Source organism: Thermobia domestica, chromosome 16 (genome assembly GCF_964235325.1).
Source record: "Thermobia domestica chromosome 16, izTheDome1.hap1.1, whole genome shotgun sequence".
Lineage (NCBI taxonomy): Eukaryota > Metazoa > Arthropoda > Insecta > Zygentoma > Lepismatidae > Thermobia > Thermobia domestica.
This window is the reverse complement of record NC_137469.1, coordinates 4,920,751-4,938,271: the sequence shown is the minus strand read 5'-3', so window position 1 is coordinate 4,938,271 and position 17,521 is coordinate 4,920,751. Positions and strand designations below refer to the sequence as shown.

At 33.9% G+C, this 17,521-nt stretch overlaps 1 protein-coding gene across 3 annotated transcripts in view; it reads left to right on the top strand.

Moving 5' to 3' along the window:
- grn (GATA binding protein grain) overlaps positions 1 to 17,140 on the top strand; it is a 334,408-nt gene extending 317,268 nt beyond the window's left edge. For all 3 annotated transcript variants that reach the window (XM_081742090.1, XM_081742088.1, XM_081742089.1), the window contains 2 exons: positions 11,223 to 11,570; positions 14,429 to 17,140. In XM_081742090.1, the coding sequence (XP_081598216.1) occupies positions 11,223 to 11,570; positions 14,429 to 14,470 (390 nt within the window). In that variant the 3' untranslated portion in view covers positions 14,471 to 17,140. The remainder of the gene's footprint in view (positions 1 to 11,222; positions 11,571 to 14,428) is intronic.
- Positions 17,141 to 17,521: the final 381 nt, after the last annotated feature.

Below are 17,521 nucleotides of genomic sequence, written 5' to 3'. Positions count from 1 at the left end.
ATTTTGAATCAGACAAAAGTTTTAAACAAAACGCATAACATTGACAATTTATTAGTAGCAAATTCCCTGACACACACAGCCATTACTCTTACCTTTTCACCAAAAAAAAAAAAAAAAAAAAAAAAAAAAAACAGCATAGCAACAAGCAAGAGAGATGTTGTCGTGTGTGCGTGGCACAGACAAGGTGAGCAATAGTAAAGTGAGGGCAAGAGCGACCGAGAAATAGATGTGAACAGGATACAAGAAAAACAACGAAATGGCGTGCAAGTACAGTATCAAACAACTAACATTGTAACGCCACCATTGTATTTCTGGTTAACTTCTAGCCCGAAGTTATCTATTGCATTACTCTATTCCCATTTAATTTTGTGCTGGTTAATGATAAAGCAAAAATGGTTATACCGTTGGCTTTATGGTAAAATTTGCTATTAATAAGGTGTCATTGTTATGCGTTTTGTTTAAAACTTTTGTCTGATTCAAAATGGCAGATTTGAACATGGCCGCCATCAAGGCGACTCTTACCATAGACCTAATATTTATCCACCTGCTTTTTATTTAATTATTATCATTAACACAAAATTTACAAGGTGGGGTAAAGGACTAACACATATGCTGCAACAATATTTCATTTCCCTGTAACCTTTTACCAATTGCGCGTAAATCAAAATTAACGCCACCATTGTTCTTCTGATTAAATTTGCGCCTTAAATCATGTATCACATGTCCCTATTCCTATTTTAAATCTTAATATTAATTCAAAATGGCGGATTTCAAGATGGCCGCCGTCAGGTATACCCTTACTATATGACTTCCTCCTAGTCCTAATATGTACCCATATATTTGTTATTCACCTTTTGTCGTTACAAGAGGTCTTATAGAGCTTTTACCTCCAACTGTATGAAGACTATTCTGTACTTCCATTTGATGTTCTGGTAGCTGTATCTCCTAAGCCCCTGGAGCTTCGCACCTACAACTTCACTGAAATACTGACCACATTTAGTACTACTTTCTCATATGGGTCTCAGTCAGCAACTCGATTCACCCAAACGTAAGGTTTACTTGTGAGGATACTGCACCTTGTTTTTGGCTTTGTGTAGTACAATAGCTTTTGGGCATCTATATCTTTAGTGAGAGTCCGTGAAGTGATATCAATGCCAAACGTTCCCAGGTATCTCTCTGGACTATCCGCTTCTTCTAACGAGACGTTAAGTTTATCACTCAGATTATGGTCTTGAAACAAGACAAGTACTGTGTCGTGTGTTCCATGCATTCCTGAAAATGTATCTTCTTCTCTGTCAAAATTGTCCATAGCACCTCGAACAGGAATGTTGGATTTTATTGATGGAGGTATGGGAATGGTGTCCTTTAGCCCTAATAATAGTCCTGTTTGCTAGCATTTGATCTTAACGTAGTAGATCATCATAACTGCAGCATAGCCCTTGACGGTTCAACATGGTGATGAGAGTTTTGGATCTACTTAAATGGTGTATTGCTTGAGCATTAGCGACATGTAACGGTGTTTTTTTAAGCCATTGTGTATTAAGAAATAGTTTATCTGAAATAAGGTATCACGTCTACTTTGAGTACTTGATGATTTACAGAATGAGGGTACTAATTCGTGAAGGAACTTTTTCCATTGCTTTGGCCGTGACTTATTCTATAGATTAAGAGTAACAACCAGTACTTTATAAGGAAGAAAATCTGAAATCACTTACCTTTAAATCATTAATCTTCGCTTTATTGACGGCTTAGACGTTAACCTCGACTTTTGGTCATAGTCAAGACTCGAACAGTGCTGCCAACCTACGCACCAAGAAAATTCATCTTGTATTTACTGTGCTACAGAGAAAAATAGAAACTTTTAATCGTATTTTCCACATTTTTTGATCCTTCCCATACGCACTTCTGGGAAGCCACTTAAAGGCCTATATCATTAAAAGTAGATCTTGATATTATTTGTATCTCTGCGGCAATTACAGTCTCAGCTGGAGGTCTTTCTATGTGACAAAAGTACTTTAATTAAATCCAAAGATTGTTAGAGCGACCAAAATCATAAAATACAAAATATTTTATTACTCCTCTCCTAGTGAACCAATCAAGACAAAACTTTCAGCATATATTTATCACATTACAGGAAATGTATGTAATTTTTCTTTCTCGCCTAGAACCCAGCGTTGCCATATAAGAATAGCAAAAAAATCGGTAAAAGGGAAAATTTTGAGGGAAATTTTCAAAATTTCCCTCATTTACTTCCCACTTGTGTGTATTACTGACAAGTAAATAACGTCACCTAAAAGCCTATACTATTGCAAATTGAACGAGGTATAGCTGATAACTTTGCGACAATTACAGCTTGAGCTAGATGTATTTAAGAAAAATGTAGTGAATACGAAAGGAATATTCAAGATGGCGGCCATTGCGCAATAATGACCATGATTCAGAACATGTGACCAATAATTTTTTAAACACTAAAGATAGTAGAACTCGGTAAAACAAACAAACCTTCTGGCTCTCAAACTCCCAACAGGACTCTCCTAGCTGCCGGATTAATAGAGTGTGAGGTATGGACTTGAAGAAGAGGAAAAACGAAGAATGAAAGCCTTCAAGATGTTACAGAAGATGTTGAAGAATTAATAGATAGATAATATGTCAGAAAAGGTAAGAGAAAAGACAAGAATACTGAAAACTATTTCGAAGAGAAGTGATAGGATGATTAAACACATTATGAGACATGGAAGAATCACGTTATTACCTATGGAAGGATAGATAGAGGGAAAATACCTAGATGATCTCGATTGAAATATACAGACAAATAATACGAGACGTAGAAAGGGAAAAGTAGATGAAATTTAAAATCTGCCTCAGAATAGGAAAGAGTGGAAAGTTGCGTCAAACAATAATACAAGATATAGGGAAGAAAAAAATAGATGAAATTTAAAATCTGCCTCAGAATAGGAAAGAGTGGAAAGTTGTGTCAAACAATAATACGAGATATAGGGAAAAAAATAGATGAAATTTAAAATCTGTCTCAGAATAGGAAAGAATGGAAAATTGTGTCAAACAATAATACGAGATATAGGGAAGAAAAAAATAGATGAAATTTAAAATCTGCCTCAGAATAGGAAAGAGTGGAAAGCTGCGTAGAATCGATAAAAGATTGCTGACCTGAGATGATTTGGACTGCCCTTCTGTACTGAAATTTCGGTGTAACGAGTTAACAGATGATGTTGGGTACCAGGCTAATAATTCTACTCCAACAGCGCTATGCCTCTTTGAATAACTGTTGGTCCATCTTAAGGAAATAATCCGTTCTCATTTTGGCTGTGAATCTTTTGTCTGCAGGATGGAACGAAAACAAAAGCCAACAGTCTTCGTTGTACTTTAATTAGCTTGAAGGACCAAGAGGAAATATTCTGGCCTGCAGAAGAGGGCGTGTTGCCTCCAACATGACAGCTGGTAGAAGACTCAACCCAACTTGTTCATTGAGGCAGAAGTTCTTTTTCTCGTTCAGTGCATATGGGAAAAGACTTCTAGCTTTCTGAAGACCACAGGCTGCCCGAGGCTCCCACAATTCTTCCAGTTCTTTTCCTGAGCGTACGTTAGAATTCCGTAATCAACACTTCACATGATATGCATATGGAATTAGTAGCCTGCTTGCACAAGGTTACATCCAGCAACAGTAGTAATAGTAGCACTAATCTCCTTATTATTGTTGTGTTATTTTTCGTTTTTGTATGTACACGCTTGAAGGTCGGTTTCAGGATATGCAGGTAGACAATCCAAGCAAAAAAAAAACAAAAACAAAAAAAGTATGTCGTAGTTTTAATTACTGTAAAAAAAAAAGTCGTATTGTGGCTTAGTGTTTAGCTTTTAGTGCGTATTTGCTCGGGGATGGAAAAGAAAAAAAGAGTACTAGGGTTCGATTCGGGGATCCAGTTCCGCATTTAGTTTTAAACAAATGAATCTGCCTTGTAGATAAATAGAAACAATGGAAAATATTAATACAACGTGAGTAAATCAATACAGTCAAAGAATGGACCAAGATGATTACCACAAACTTTCTGCTTTTTTAAAGTATTCGGAATAAGTGACTGTACAAGGAAAACTTCCTAGTTCTTGGTTCGAGGAAAAACTGTTAGTGCATGGCCTAAATGTTGCATTAGCTCTACGTAATGGAACTACGAGCAAGAGCCTCAATTCTGAGATGGGATGGATATAATAGTTATCTTGCCTCAGTTTATCATAGTTTATCATAGCTTAAAATTGTAGCATGAAATTTTATCCAGGGGGATAGCTCAGTATTAGGCTCCCATTGATAAGTGGGAACCTAACTTCAATCCCTCTACTCCGTCGTGGCTCAGTGGTAGATCCCTCACGTCTGGCAAGGGGCCTCGGATTCAATCCCAACCGACGACATTTGGTGGTGTACAATATAGTATCTGTGGCTTTTCTCGGGGTACTCTCGTTTCCTTCTTGAGTACTAAATTTTTTCCACATGTTTTGTTTAAGAGTTCTGTTAAAACGTTCTACAATATGTTGTTTTAGGAAGACTACAAATAGTACAAATGAATGTTCAGATATGCAAAATATTGCAAAATATAATAATGATTACAAATATATATTATGTTGTATTGATATTCTTTCACGATATGCATAATGTGTTCCATTAAAAACAAAGAAAGGCCCTGAAATTATAAAAGAAATAACATTTTTTTTTTTTAAATTAAGTTGCTCGTGTTTAACATTCAAACAGATTTAGGTGGTGAATTTTATAATCAACATGTAAAACGGCTGTTTAAAGAATATGAAATTAATCATTATAGTGCTCAAAATAGAGAACACAAAATTGAAAAAATCGTAAAAATATCATCTCTCTATGACTTACTGTTCCCGAGATACAGTACCTTAAACTTTCGGAAATTGGAATTTTTTTTTGGCCAATATCTCGGGAACAGTAAGAGTGATGCGAAAAATTCCAAGTTTTTTTTACTCTATCGAATGGAGGGCTCAATTTTTTTAAAAAAAAAATCACAAATAATAGACATACCCACACACGGACATAGAGAATTCAGTAACTAACTTTTGTTTTTTTAGATCGTAGAAAATTAATACCGGTACATTAGTTAAGCTCTCATCCTTTAGCATGTAGTGAAGTCCGAAGGGAATAAAGCTTCATACAGCTTCAGAAATCTGAATACAAGAATTAGTTCATTAGTTAAGCTCTTTTCCCTTAGCTTGTAGCGAAGACCTAAGGGAAGGAAGCTCCATACAGCTTCTGGAAACTTCACACAGGAATTCTTGCATTCGGTAAGCTTCCTTCCCTTAATCTGTATTGATAAAATACCGATGAGATGTACCTCAAGATCCGCCACTGGTCAATACCTCCCAGTATTGACAGAGTGAGATTGGGCCTTTTGAGGTTGTTATCCGAGCATAGATCATAAACTGATGTGGCTCTCCCATATTTTTCCCCTTTATAGCCTAATAAACATTCATTTACCCTTCTTTTTTTCTTTCTTGTTTTTCGAGCTGACTATTTTTATTTCAAGAAATCGAAGTGTAATAAATAAGCGTCGCCCGACCAAAGCCAAATCGTTTGTGCTTTAAAACCCAGAGCGATACCAGCCAAACTGCTTTGATGGGAGTGTTAGTGGAAAGCCAGTTCTCATTATGGGAAGATGGATGTTTTCCTCGTTGGCCCCCATACATCTGTATCACTCGTCTGTCCAGTGGAGGGAGTCTCTCGGCTACCCCGCACCGCTCCAAGACAAAAGGGCTAAATAATTGGTGTAATTTACCCATCGCTTCCCGTAAGGGAAACACATACCTTATTCGCACCTGTCAGGGAAGGTGGTGTAGTGCACACGCGTAAAACACCCACATGTGATACGTTCATGGTGACAGCTTCACGATTTATTCCTAGCTTCTTCTTATTTCTTGTCCTCCAGCGGACATTCTCTCTCTCTCTCCCCTTGGTGGTGATTGTTCTGGATATCTCAGAAGAATATCCTACGTTTAACAGTTTATTATTAAGAACCGAACCAAAGGGAATTACGACGGGAAGACAGGGTTAGTTTTGTAGCAAAAATAGTTCAACTGTTCTTTTTCTAAAATTAAGAACAATAAATCAAAAGAAAATTTCTTCAAAATATTATGAGCGTCCTAGGCTTGGTAGAAGTTTAGCCTATTTTGTACCTTTCTCTTAAACATACACGTTGAAACATAGTTTGAGTGAGGAGATGGGAATTAATTTTCTGTATTATTTTTTTAAAAAAAAGCCCAATTCAGTTAAGAGGCCCCAGCACTGCGAAATTAAAATATCGCTAATTTTACAGTAATTATGTGATAACTTCAAATAGATAAAAGATAATCGAAATGTGGAATAAGAGCTCGCTAGACAATATTGTTTTGCATGAGATACCGTTCTCACGAGTCACCTAGTAGCTTTCCGTTTGCAGCCATTTAGAAACGCGAAAACAAATGCCGTTTTTCTAAATGGCTGAAAATCGAAAGCAGATAAGTTGAGTCGTGGTAACGGTGTCTCATGTAAAATAATATTGTCTAGCGAGCTCTTGTTCCACACTTCAATTATCTTTTATCTATTTGAAGATATCACATAATTGCTGTAAAATTAGCGGTATTTTAATTTAGCCGTGATGAGACCCCTTAAGTGCAATTCTGTCAGTAATCTACGTATATTATATTTGTTGTTCTTCGCAAAGTGAATCTGAAGTCACTGTATGCTTTAGCTGCGACTAGTAGCTGTGCTGCTGGAAGCCAGATTCTTGAGTAGTTGTACGTATACATAGGTAATTTAATTCTAAAGCAACCCCTTAATAAAGTAATTAGTAAGAACGTTTCGATTCTTTGGATTATCTTAATCCAGTTCTTTGTTCAGCTTGTTTGTCCTGTTCTCTCGTCAAGATGATATCTTCTTTTGGTTTGTATTCATCAAACCATTGCATCTCCACTGAGTTCCTTTTTAACTTCATTTTTCGGATCTTCAATTAACTTCTCTTTAACTTGGTTTTTGTATTCAGCAGAATCTAAAAGCGAAAGAAATCGATATACCAAAGATAAAGCTAGTCTACGCGTCAATTTTCTCGCTTCTCAAAGCTTCTTAAGAAGATAGGGGGAGGGGGGATGCGTTACCCTTTAACACCTTCCCTCATTTGCCTTCAATACATCGTGGCGGGCGTCCCGCTGTTTGGCGTCCACCCGATGCATATTAATTTCCCGTGTAATTACACAGCTCTCGATCCCACCTTCTCAAGGCGAATCAAGAGGGATTGCAGCAGGGATTCCATCTGCTCCGCTATTTCACTAGGTTGGGGTTACTGCTTTAAGTAAGGAAACCAATGTTTGACAGCATTTTAAGTAACATATCATTATTGGCAAGTCACTTGAAGTTGGGAAGTTACCATTCATTACAGGTTGCTCATTCACCTCTTCGTCTTCAGATAGGAATTATCAGTTTTCATGCATTCTTCTTCCTATTTCTCCTTCTACCACATTACTACATGAAACAAGACATTTTCCCCCAAAATATGGCTTAGTAAGTAACTTAAGATTAGCATTGATATTGTAGATTTAATTATTTTTTGGATTTTAACATTGTGTTTATATTTTATCCCAAACAATACAGCATTAAAAAATTTCATGATTATACTTTTATCCCACTGATAGTTTAACTCGCTTTATCACCCAAAACAGTAGGTATAAACTTAATTTGAAGTTACGTTTGTTCTTTGTGATGATGGTGGTAAAGTCACTGAATCTATCACTGGGCAAATGAAATATTTAACGCTCCGCGTTTATGCCCTTTAAGCTAAAGAAGACAGATGAGCAATAGAAGTTAATGATTCTGAAATACTTAGATAATTGATTGAACTAGAATGTGGCTGGAAACGAAAAAATCTCGAGGAGATACATGGACACTATGTTGTCCATCACAATCTCTCATTGCCCTGGAATCGAATCAACTATCACTGTAATAAAAGTATAGAACAAGTTAATACCTGATTTATTGTTTAGAGTAAAGGTATAAACTCAAAACTTCAAAATGCATTCATTTATTGATTTGTCATTGAGATAAAAGTGTAAACTCAACACTAAAAAAATGCATTAATTTATTTGATTTGCCATTGAGATAAAAGTGTAAACTCAAAATTCCAAAATGCTTTCATTTATTGATTTGCCATTGAGATAAAAGTGTAAACTCAAAATTCCAAAATGCTTCATTTATTGATTTGCCATTGAGATATATATATATATATATATATATATATATATATATATATATATATATATATATATATATATATATAAACAAGATGTTGAAATCCAAAAGTTGATTATTGATTTATTTTGGGGATAAAAATATAGACAGGAACTTAAAACAGAAGAGCACGGATGACTCAGTGGAGGAACGCCTTCTCTGATGTGACGAGTCCCTGGTTCGATCTCAGGCTATGAAAATTTGTGGTGGACGATAAGACTGTTATTAGGGCAATACGAAGTTAAGGGAAAATTGAAATGATAAATACTTCCTAATTCATGGTAACTAATGACAAAATAGATAACGATGATACGATAATTTTGTAGATTTCTGCGAAGAAAAGCAATAGTACAACAATGAGAAAATACCTTATTTTGCTCTAGAAGTAATGATAATGTTAAAATAGAAGTTGCTTTTTCTCGACGTACATGTGAGTCTGTTTCTTGTTTTTGCTTGCACATTAATTTTGATGTGATTTATGTTGTTTGTGAAACTTGGTTATAAATAACAAGAAATTGTGATTTTTACACTTCGTTACTGTGTTTAATATAAGCATATTTATTTATTTTGTTACACGAACCTGCACGCAAAGAAAATGATAGTGGCAGATCTATTTGTTACTCACGAACAAGTTAAAAATTGCAAAAAACATTTTTTATGCAAATTTAATGTAAATTACGAGAATTAATGACTGTATTTTTCCTAAATACTATGTTCTTTTAGATGTTCCGTGTTTACTCATGATCCAGAAAGTGTCGGCTATGTGTGAGTTCTAAGTATGTTTACTGTCTAGACTTGCAAACTATGCTATCCTACGTATGGGAAGCTTTGTAGGACGGCTATTTTGATCCGTCTGTTCGGCAGTCCCCCATTTGACAAGTATTAGAGGGAAAACGGTCAAATATAGCAAGGAACGATATCTTTGAATTGATTCAACGTCCAATGAATAGGTTCGATCTCTTCCATGAACTCTCTATTCAAACCGGAAGTAGCAAAAGTGAACCACTTGCGGTTCAACGTTGACTACCATAGGGCGAAAACTGTATTAGATAACTACGGGGTGACTCATGTATACGATGTTTGACTGACTGTAGTATTTGTAATTCTGGACAAAACTTTTCAGTATAGTAACATTGTGTAGCCTGAGAGTGGGCATAACGGTTACTGGACTTAGAATTGTTACTGTATGCCAGATAGGATGGCGGAAAGGTTGCTTCTGGAACAACGTATGCGTTGTGTACTGGATTGGTCGACTTGGATTTGTGGAGTGGCCAGCTTGATCTCCCGATTTAAACACCTCCCTGACTTTTTCTTATGGGATGTTTTAAAGGATAAAGACTATTTTTCAATTGATTTAGCGTTCTAAAAAATAGGTACCATCTTTTCTCACAACCCTGCATTCAAACCGAAAGTGGCAGAAATCAGTCACTTCCGGTTTTAACGTTGATCGTTACAGTTCAAACGGTAATAGATAGTGAGAAGCAGTTTTCTGCAATCAATTAAGCATCCTAAGAATATGTTTAATCTCTAATATCTCTACTACAACCGGAAGTGGTAGAAATCGACCACTTCCGGTTTCCATATTGAGGAAAATATCATGCCATAGAAACCAAACTCTTTCACGTGGTGTACGTGCTCTGCTACTTATTTTTAAACAAATAAACTGATTAGGCCATTGTTTAGAGAATATCAGAATGGTTTGCACCACGTGTATACTGTAGTAGAGTGCATAATGAATTTATGTAAACTTGTTTATTGCGTTTTTGTGTTATTTTATAATGAATAGCAGTTGGATACTCTGCGCTCATTGCTTCACCGGAAAGAGAAGGAAAGAATGAAAGAGAGAAAATAAAAAAAAAGTGAAGTGGGGAAAGAGATTGAAAAGGAGAGGACGGCTTCCCGCCGGGTTTCTTAATTACAGAAAATGTTTTAATAATATCTAATTAGCATATTTGATTACAAAACCCTGTGGGAGGGAGGGGAATACAGATTGTATTTTGAAGGCCAACGGGGGTTTTCGTTTGCTTGTGGTTAACTAGAGGGAAATTTGCCAACTGTAGCTAACAATCATTTTGCACTATTGTTTCTTCTATCCACTGCAGGCAAAAGCTCTTTGTCATTGGTGAGTGTTTCAACAAGGGCTGGAGAGCGGACACGAAGAGATGAGGAAGTGCGCAAAGATAGTTCTCTTTTTCTGATTTTTTAAAAATTATTTTTAAATCAAAAAGAATTTGATGAAGTATGTTTGACATATTCGAGAATTTGATTGATTGATTGTGTATCCTCCCATTCTTTGTCAACAAGAGTAGAAGGAGTATTTTTATCCTTAGCTGTTTTCACGCAGCTAAGACGTCCTTTTTAGGATATGCGGTTTATTCAATGCGAATTTTTCCCTTAATTGGAAACAAAAATTAAGAAATATTGCTAATTCACAGTAAATTTCCCATAAGTATAAACAAAAATTAAAAAGTGCTGCTTATTCACGGTAAATTTCCCATAATTCTAAAAAATATAAAAAATGCTTATTCACAGTAAGTTTTCCATGATTGTAAACAAAAATTTAAAAAGTGCTGCTTATTCACAGTAAATTTCCATAATTGTAAACAAATGGTTTTAAAAAGTGTTGCTTATTTACATAAATTTTCCATACTTGCAAACAAAAATTAAACAATGTTGTTTATTCACAGTAAATTTCCCCATAATTGTAAATAAAAATTAAAAGCACGCGAAAACCCAATAAAATTATTATTTCAACTGGGGATCATGATATGTAAATTTTGATTATATCTTAGATAATTTTGTGTGTGTACTGTACGCGTGTATTTTACTGTTTTGATCGTATTTACTTTATGATGAAGCTATACATAACTATGATTCTAACATAATTATACTTATTATTATTTCTTGATTCCTATTGAATATTTTTTTTGTTTTGTAATTACAGGTGAACCGGCCACTCACCATGAAAAAGGAGGGGATTCAAACCCGGAACCGGAAGTTGTCTTCGAAGTCCAAAAAGAAGAAAGGAGCGTTGGCCATTCCTGAGATGATCAAGCCGCTGGACAAGGCAGCACTCTCTGGGTTCGCTGCAGCGGGTTCGAACTTAGGATCCTCCATGTCACCGTATATGTACAACAGCAACATGCAGGCCACTTCGATGGGAGGGACCTTTGTATCACCACCCCCTCCCCCGATGCATATGTCGGGGGTTGGGGGTTTCAGTTTCTCCTCTTCAAGTAGCACGTTCTCCTTGGGCTCTAGCGGTCTAGGATTGGCTGGATCTAACTCCATGGTAAGATTTTTATTTATTTACTAACATAGGTTTAAGGACAATTCAGTTAGCGCAAAGATGCTTCAATATGCTTAGAATGACAGCACAAATAATACAAAGTTCAGAGCTGGCAGTCAGTCTTACTGCGTCTGTGGAACCTCCAAACAGTCCAATTTCTACTTTATATATTTTCAATTCTCACTAAATGGAAAGTTCCTCCAACAAATGTTCTTATCAGGTTTGTTTATTAATGTTTTCTAATCACCGTTCCTTATCTAATAGATACATGTTTTTTCAAACCTTCAAAGCACACAATTTTCACGTAGACAAGACTTCCAATGTATTCGTCGTCTATGCTAGTATTTCGGTTTCCAATATACAAAATTAATGAGGGGGGGGGGGATAAAATGCAACATAAAGAACATTACACTAGTGACATCTTCTACGAACCAAATGAAACTTAAGCACAAACTCTTTCGAACTGTAGACATTTCGTTCAAATATGAGTGATTAGCCGTTTCCAAGTTATAACACTTTGAAATCGCATGAAGACTTTAGATGCATCCTGTATATGCATTATTTAGTACAAAATTAAATAAGATTATAAGCAATTAAGTGTAAGTCCTTAGTGGTAACAATAATGGTATGCTAACATGACAGCGTTTCAATTTTCAAATACTTGAAATGTTATTGACATTTGTCAAAAGTCGCGTTTGTACCTAGATGTAGTTCCCTGGCGTTCCAGATCTTAATACATTGGTATATGTAACTTAAAAATAATCTGACAAAATCCTATTTCCCTTTACTTTGTCATTATAGTTGTATCATTGCCTTCATCACATTCATTAACATAACACACATATTATGCCACCATGTCACGGCAGATTTTATTTTCTATTTAATTAATTCAAAAGTTAATATTCTGGCATCTAGAACTTTTAATATCATAGTTTAATCTCGGTACATTACGGAGGATAGGATAATATATCTTCCATCGCTTTCTATTTATTTATTTATTTATTTTGCAAGCAAATAAAGCATTTATAGATTAAATATTTTAGAATTTATTGGTTCTAAAGGTGGAAAAAGATATCATATGCGAAGGCAAAAAGAAAGAAAGAAAAAGAAAAGAAAAAAGACCTAAGGTTTATAATGTAGGTCACAGCCCATGAAGTTTACCTCGTAGATTTGAGTATTTTGTAAAATTTTAATTGATAGACATGGTACAGCGTAAATCATGTATTTGGAACAAAGTTGCCTGTTTCCAATTTGCAACAAAACATTACAAATTAGACTAACACAGACACTTTTCTGACGAAATTAAGAATACACTTCACAGCTCTGACTTTGACTTCTGTTTTTAGATACAGATAAGATGGCTACATGTTTTAACTTTGCAGAAATAGTCTACCTATAACAATTTATTTTAATTGTCATCGCCTCACAAGTTATGATTTTTCTATTTGATATTTAACTGCTATTGACACACAAATTAAGTTCGAGATCTGTAAACATAAGCAATGACTCGGTCGGCAGTGGGTTTAAAAGGCTCCATCACAGCGAAATTAAAACACCGATAACTTGACAGTAATTATGTGATGTCTTCAAATAGATAAAAGAAAATCGAAATGTGGAACAAGAGCTCGCTAGACAATATTATTTTACATGAGATATTTTTATCACGACTCACTTATCTGCTTTCGATTTCCAGCCATTCTGAAAATCGTCATTTATTTTCGCGTTTCTAAATGGCTGCAAACGGGAAGCTACTAGGTGACTCGTGATAACGGTACCTCACGCAAAATAATATTGTCTAGGGCGCTCTTCTTCCACATTTCGATTATCTTTTATCTATTTTAAGATATTACATAATTACTGTAAAATTAGCGATGTTTTAATTTAGCAGTGATTAGGCCTCTTAAGGGGATCGAAAGAAGGCGTTTAACACAGTAATAAAAAAAAAGAAAAAGAAAGCAAAACATCGTATGCATCAATGATATCTGGATCGCCTGACAGCAAAAAATTCTGCTTTTCTCTTAAAATGTAAAGATGGAAAATTCTCGTAAAATGAAATCTATTAGATAAACTTTTTGCACAGATATTGTGTTTTTCGTGCATAGTTTAATGTTTTTGAAGCATCTACGGAACCAGACGTGTGATAATTTTGTTAACTATCCTATCTGATGTAATACATTATCAAAAAATATTTTTTCAGAACATCTTAAAAGTTAGGAATTTGGATCAATACTTGAAATTTAAAGATAAAGGAAGTTGGACTACAGTGAATACTTGTAACCTCTCTTTTCTATGTTATTTCCTTGTAGAATATTTAAAATATTAAGGGCAACTAACACTGATATCTTTCAAAAGTAACTTTGATAGAGATTATAGTATAAATAATTTTAACACTTCCAATACTTACTATATTCTATACACATGTAAAACAATTGAGTTTCACACTGTGACATTTCCACAGACTTCCAAATAGTAAGGATCCAATATTGGCATCGAAACATTCAGACTTACAGTTTCAATAGATAAATAAGAATAGAGTTGAAATATATTTGGGAAACTGAATTCATATCTAAAGTAGTGTTGTCAACGACTCGAGCGACTTGGCTCACGGCTCAGTCACCACCAAGCCAAACCAAGAAGTGAGCCGAGACAACACCTCACCCAACCGAGCCGGCTCGAACCGATGGCTCACGTGAGTCGAGCATACACTGATAAACATACTGATTCACTTTTTTATATGCGTTTTATATTACTGTGTCAGTGTGTTTCTAATGTATATGTATTAAATATTATGTATTAGTTTTTTATTTAGCTAAATATATTAATGTGTATATTAATTATTTAATTTCCTTCTTATGTTTCAGGCATCATGGAGGTCAGATTCTTGGAGATCAGAATATACTTGATAGACATACTGGCCAAATTAACAAGAACGTTCGTAGTGGGAATTTCAAGTACAAAAACAGTTGATCGTATAAGAACATTTGAATGCGTACGAACAGGAAATGGAAATATAATAATAACCAATGAACGAGTGTGTGAAATGAAAAAAATTTTTTTTGCATGTGCTATATTTCTGTGTCGTCACCTAATGTATGTATGTAAGTTTAAAAAAAAAAAAAAGAAACAGATTGAGCGTCCATTTTAAAAAGGGTTTAGCGGGGGAAAATTAATTAAAAAATGGATAAAGGAAGAGTGCACCATATTTTAATTTCAATGCGTGTGAATGAATGAACGATGTACTTATTAAATATAGACGAATCATCGTAGTTCAAAATCGGCAAACTTTGATCATGTGTGAAACTTTTTTTTTCCCTTTCTTTGATCACACTGAGTGAAACTTAAGCCTAGAACAGCAAAACAGATAGATGACGGGGAAACAAATCGGAAGAAAAAAATAATCCACGACGTTTTATTATGGCAACAACAGAACTGATGATATATTGTACAGAATGTGGTGTAGAGGACGAAATGAGTTTTGATCGAAACGAACAAATTCGTGGTTTAATGATATTTCCTTCCTGGTCACATATATATTTTCCTCCGGGGAAGTTCTAGTGCGTGATGAACATTTGGTGTGATTCGCGATTTTTTTGTGTAGAAATTGTATGATCGTGTGCGAGTGCTAAAAATAATTAAGTATAAACAGAAAATGTAGTTTAAAATAATAAAGAGACCGAACAGCGCATTGTGGTATATAAATATATATATAAATAAATAATTATAAATATCAAAAATTATATATATATATATTACACAGAAACTTTTAACATTATTGTTCTATAATTAATAGTTCTGCTTTTCCCGTGCCTATTTTTTCTTTTTCTTTTTTTTTAAAAGTAATTATGAAAAAATCTTCACCTGCTTGTAGTTTGTTGTAATACCACATTTTTCGAGTAATATTCAGCGCCCAAACAAACTGACGGTTTAACAGAGCACAAACCACACACATATATACACTCCGTGGATTGTAACCGAAAACTATAATATATATATATACACATACACAGTTACTAAATATCATATTTATTAAACTTCCGTTTAGGCCCTGTTGTTCCTTTTTTTTTACCTTAAAGAAGTAAATGTGAATGTTTCAAATAAATTCTACATAGATTAAGAATGATTTCCCTAGTAATAATAAAAGAAAGAAAAAAAAACATTTGGAACAGGAAAAAAAAAACATGACTGTTTATTGCTTGAAGAAAAGACGATGCCATGTTTCTTGCAAGATGATGTCTGTCCTCATTTTCTTCTGTAGTTTCAACAAATCTCATATAGATGTCTCTGCACGGAGTTGTAAATAATTACTTTATCAGTCACCTGAACGATTTATTACTTAAATGAAGAGTTATTTCAAAGAAAGAAAAAAACATTTCTTAGCGGCAATAAAATATTAACAAAGTTTTGAATGATAATAATTTAAAAAAAAAACTATTCCAGTCAATGTTGTGTTGTTGAGAAATGCTGTGACTTGGTGTATAAAAAAACAACATGTGTGATAGAAGCTTTCTTAATGTTTAAATAAAATGAAAAAAATGTAATATTTTTGTTCGAATTCTTCCCTGACAACACACAGAAACATTGCAAACATTGTTTATGCTGTTTCGAAAAACAAATTCATGCATATATATCTTTCTTTGTTGATCACAAAAGAGCAAATTGTTTGTTTTAGCACTTGTAGACAGATTAGGGCTGACAATCATTGCAGTTAATTAGTATTGCGTGCGCAGTTCTTAATTTTCTTTTATAAAAACATCTACAAAAAGGCCATTTTTTTAATTTGTTAATTTTTCACAATGTGCATGTTGACAGAAAAGTTTGCTTGTTTTACAGTGTGATAATAAATATATTATTTGTCTATAAATTATGTTTTTCAATGCTGCCAAAAGGGGGAAAATATTGAATAGTTCAAATATGTAAATGAAATAATAATATTATTATTATAGACGTGAGAACAAAATGTAATTAAATTATTACATTGTTTTTTATATAATGAACTGTTTTTTTAAAACATTCGAAATTGTTTTTTTTTTCTAAAAAAAAATATGGTATTATAGACATATTTCTTATTTTGCAGTCATTATGCCGTAAGGAAGAACTTGTGTTTCTATCAAGTAAAAGTTTGTTTTATCTAATAAATTAATTATAATTTTATTATTGTTGTAAAACATAATAATAATAGGAGCAGTATGTAATATTACAAAAATGTGTTGTAGTTAGTCAACATTGGTTTTGTATGATTCTATTCAAAATTGTAGGTGTGGCATTATTCCAAGTTTTTTTTTTTTTCTAATGAGTTACTGATAACCATACAGCTTGAAAGGAGTTATGGACTTTAATAAATGATAACATTTCATTGGTAATTTGTCAACTAAGCCTTTAAAAAAAAAAAAGAAAAAAAAAGAAAAGAAAAAAGGATTGTGTAGTTATTTCGTTTTTTGTACATGCCAAATACTTTAGTTAGCATATATTGTCTCAAATTTGAATTAATGATAATTTGGAGGTTTTTACTGATAAAAGGTAGTTGCAGATAAAATTTATAACTTGATCTAAGTACAAAATTTAAAAAAGAGAAATCTTCTAAAATTTCAACATGTGATTTTGCACAGTAAATCACTGTCATTTTGCTTCGACTTCTGAGCTAAATTGTTTGCTTAAAATTTTTAAGTTTGCGTTACTCAACAGAGAAGATATCTTATGTCAGATAATAGACGCAAAAGAGAGACAACCAAGAGTTTCTCAAACAAGTTTAAACATTTCTTAAAATGTTGTCTGTTGCTTATATATATAGTAACACTGTTTCATCTTCTAATTTAAAGGGTTGAATGTACCTAACCTCAATTTAAAAGTTTGAATGTCTTATTGTTTAGATTTTTACTAAAACTTTCGTTTGTCTATTATGCGTTTGCTAAGGAAAAACTGTTTATCCATTTCGTTATATTTTGATACAATTTCTT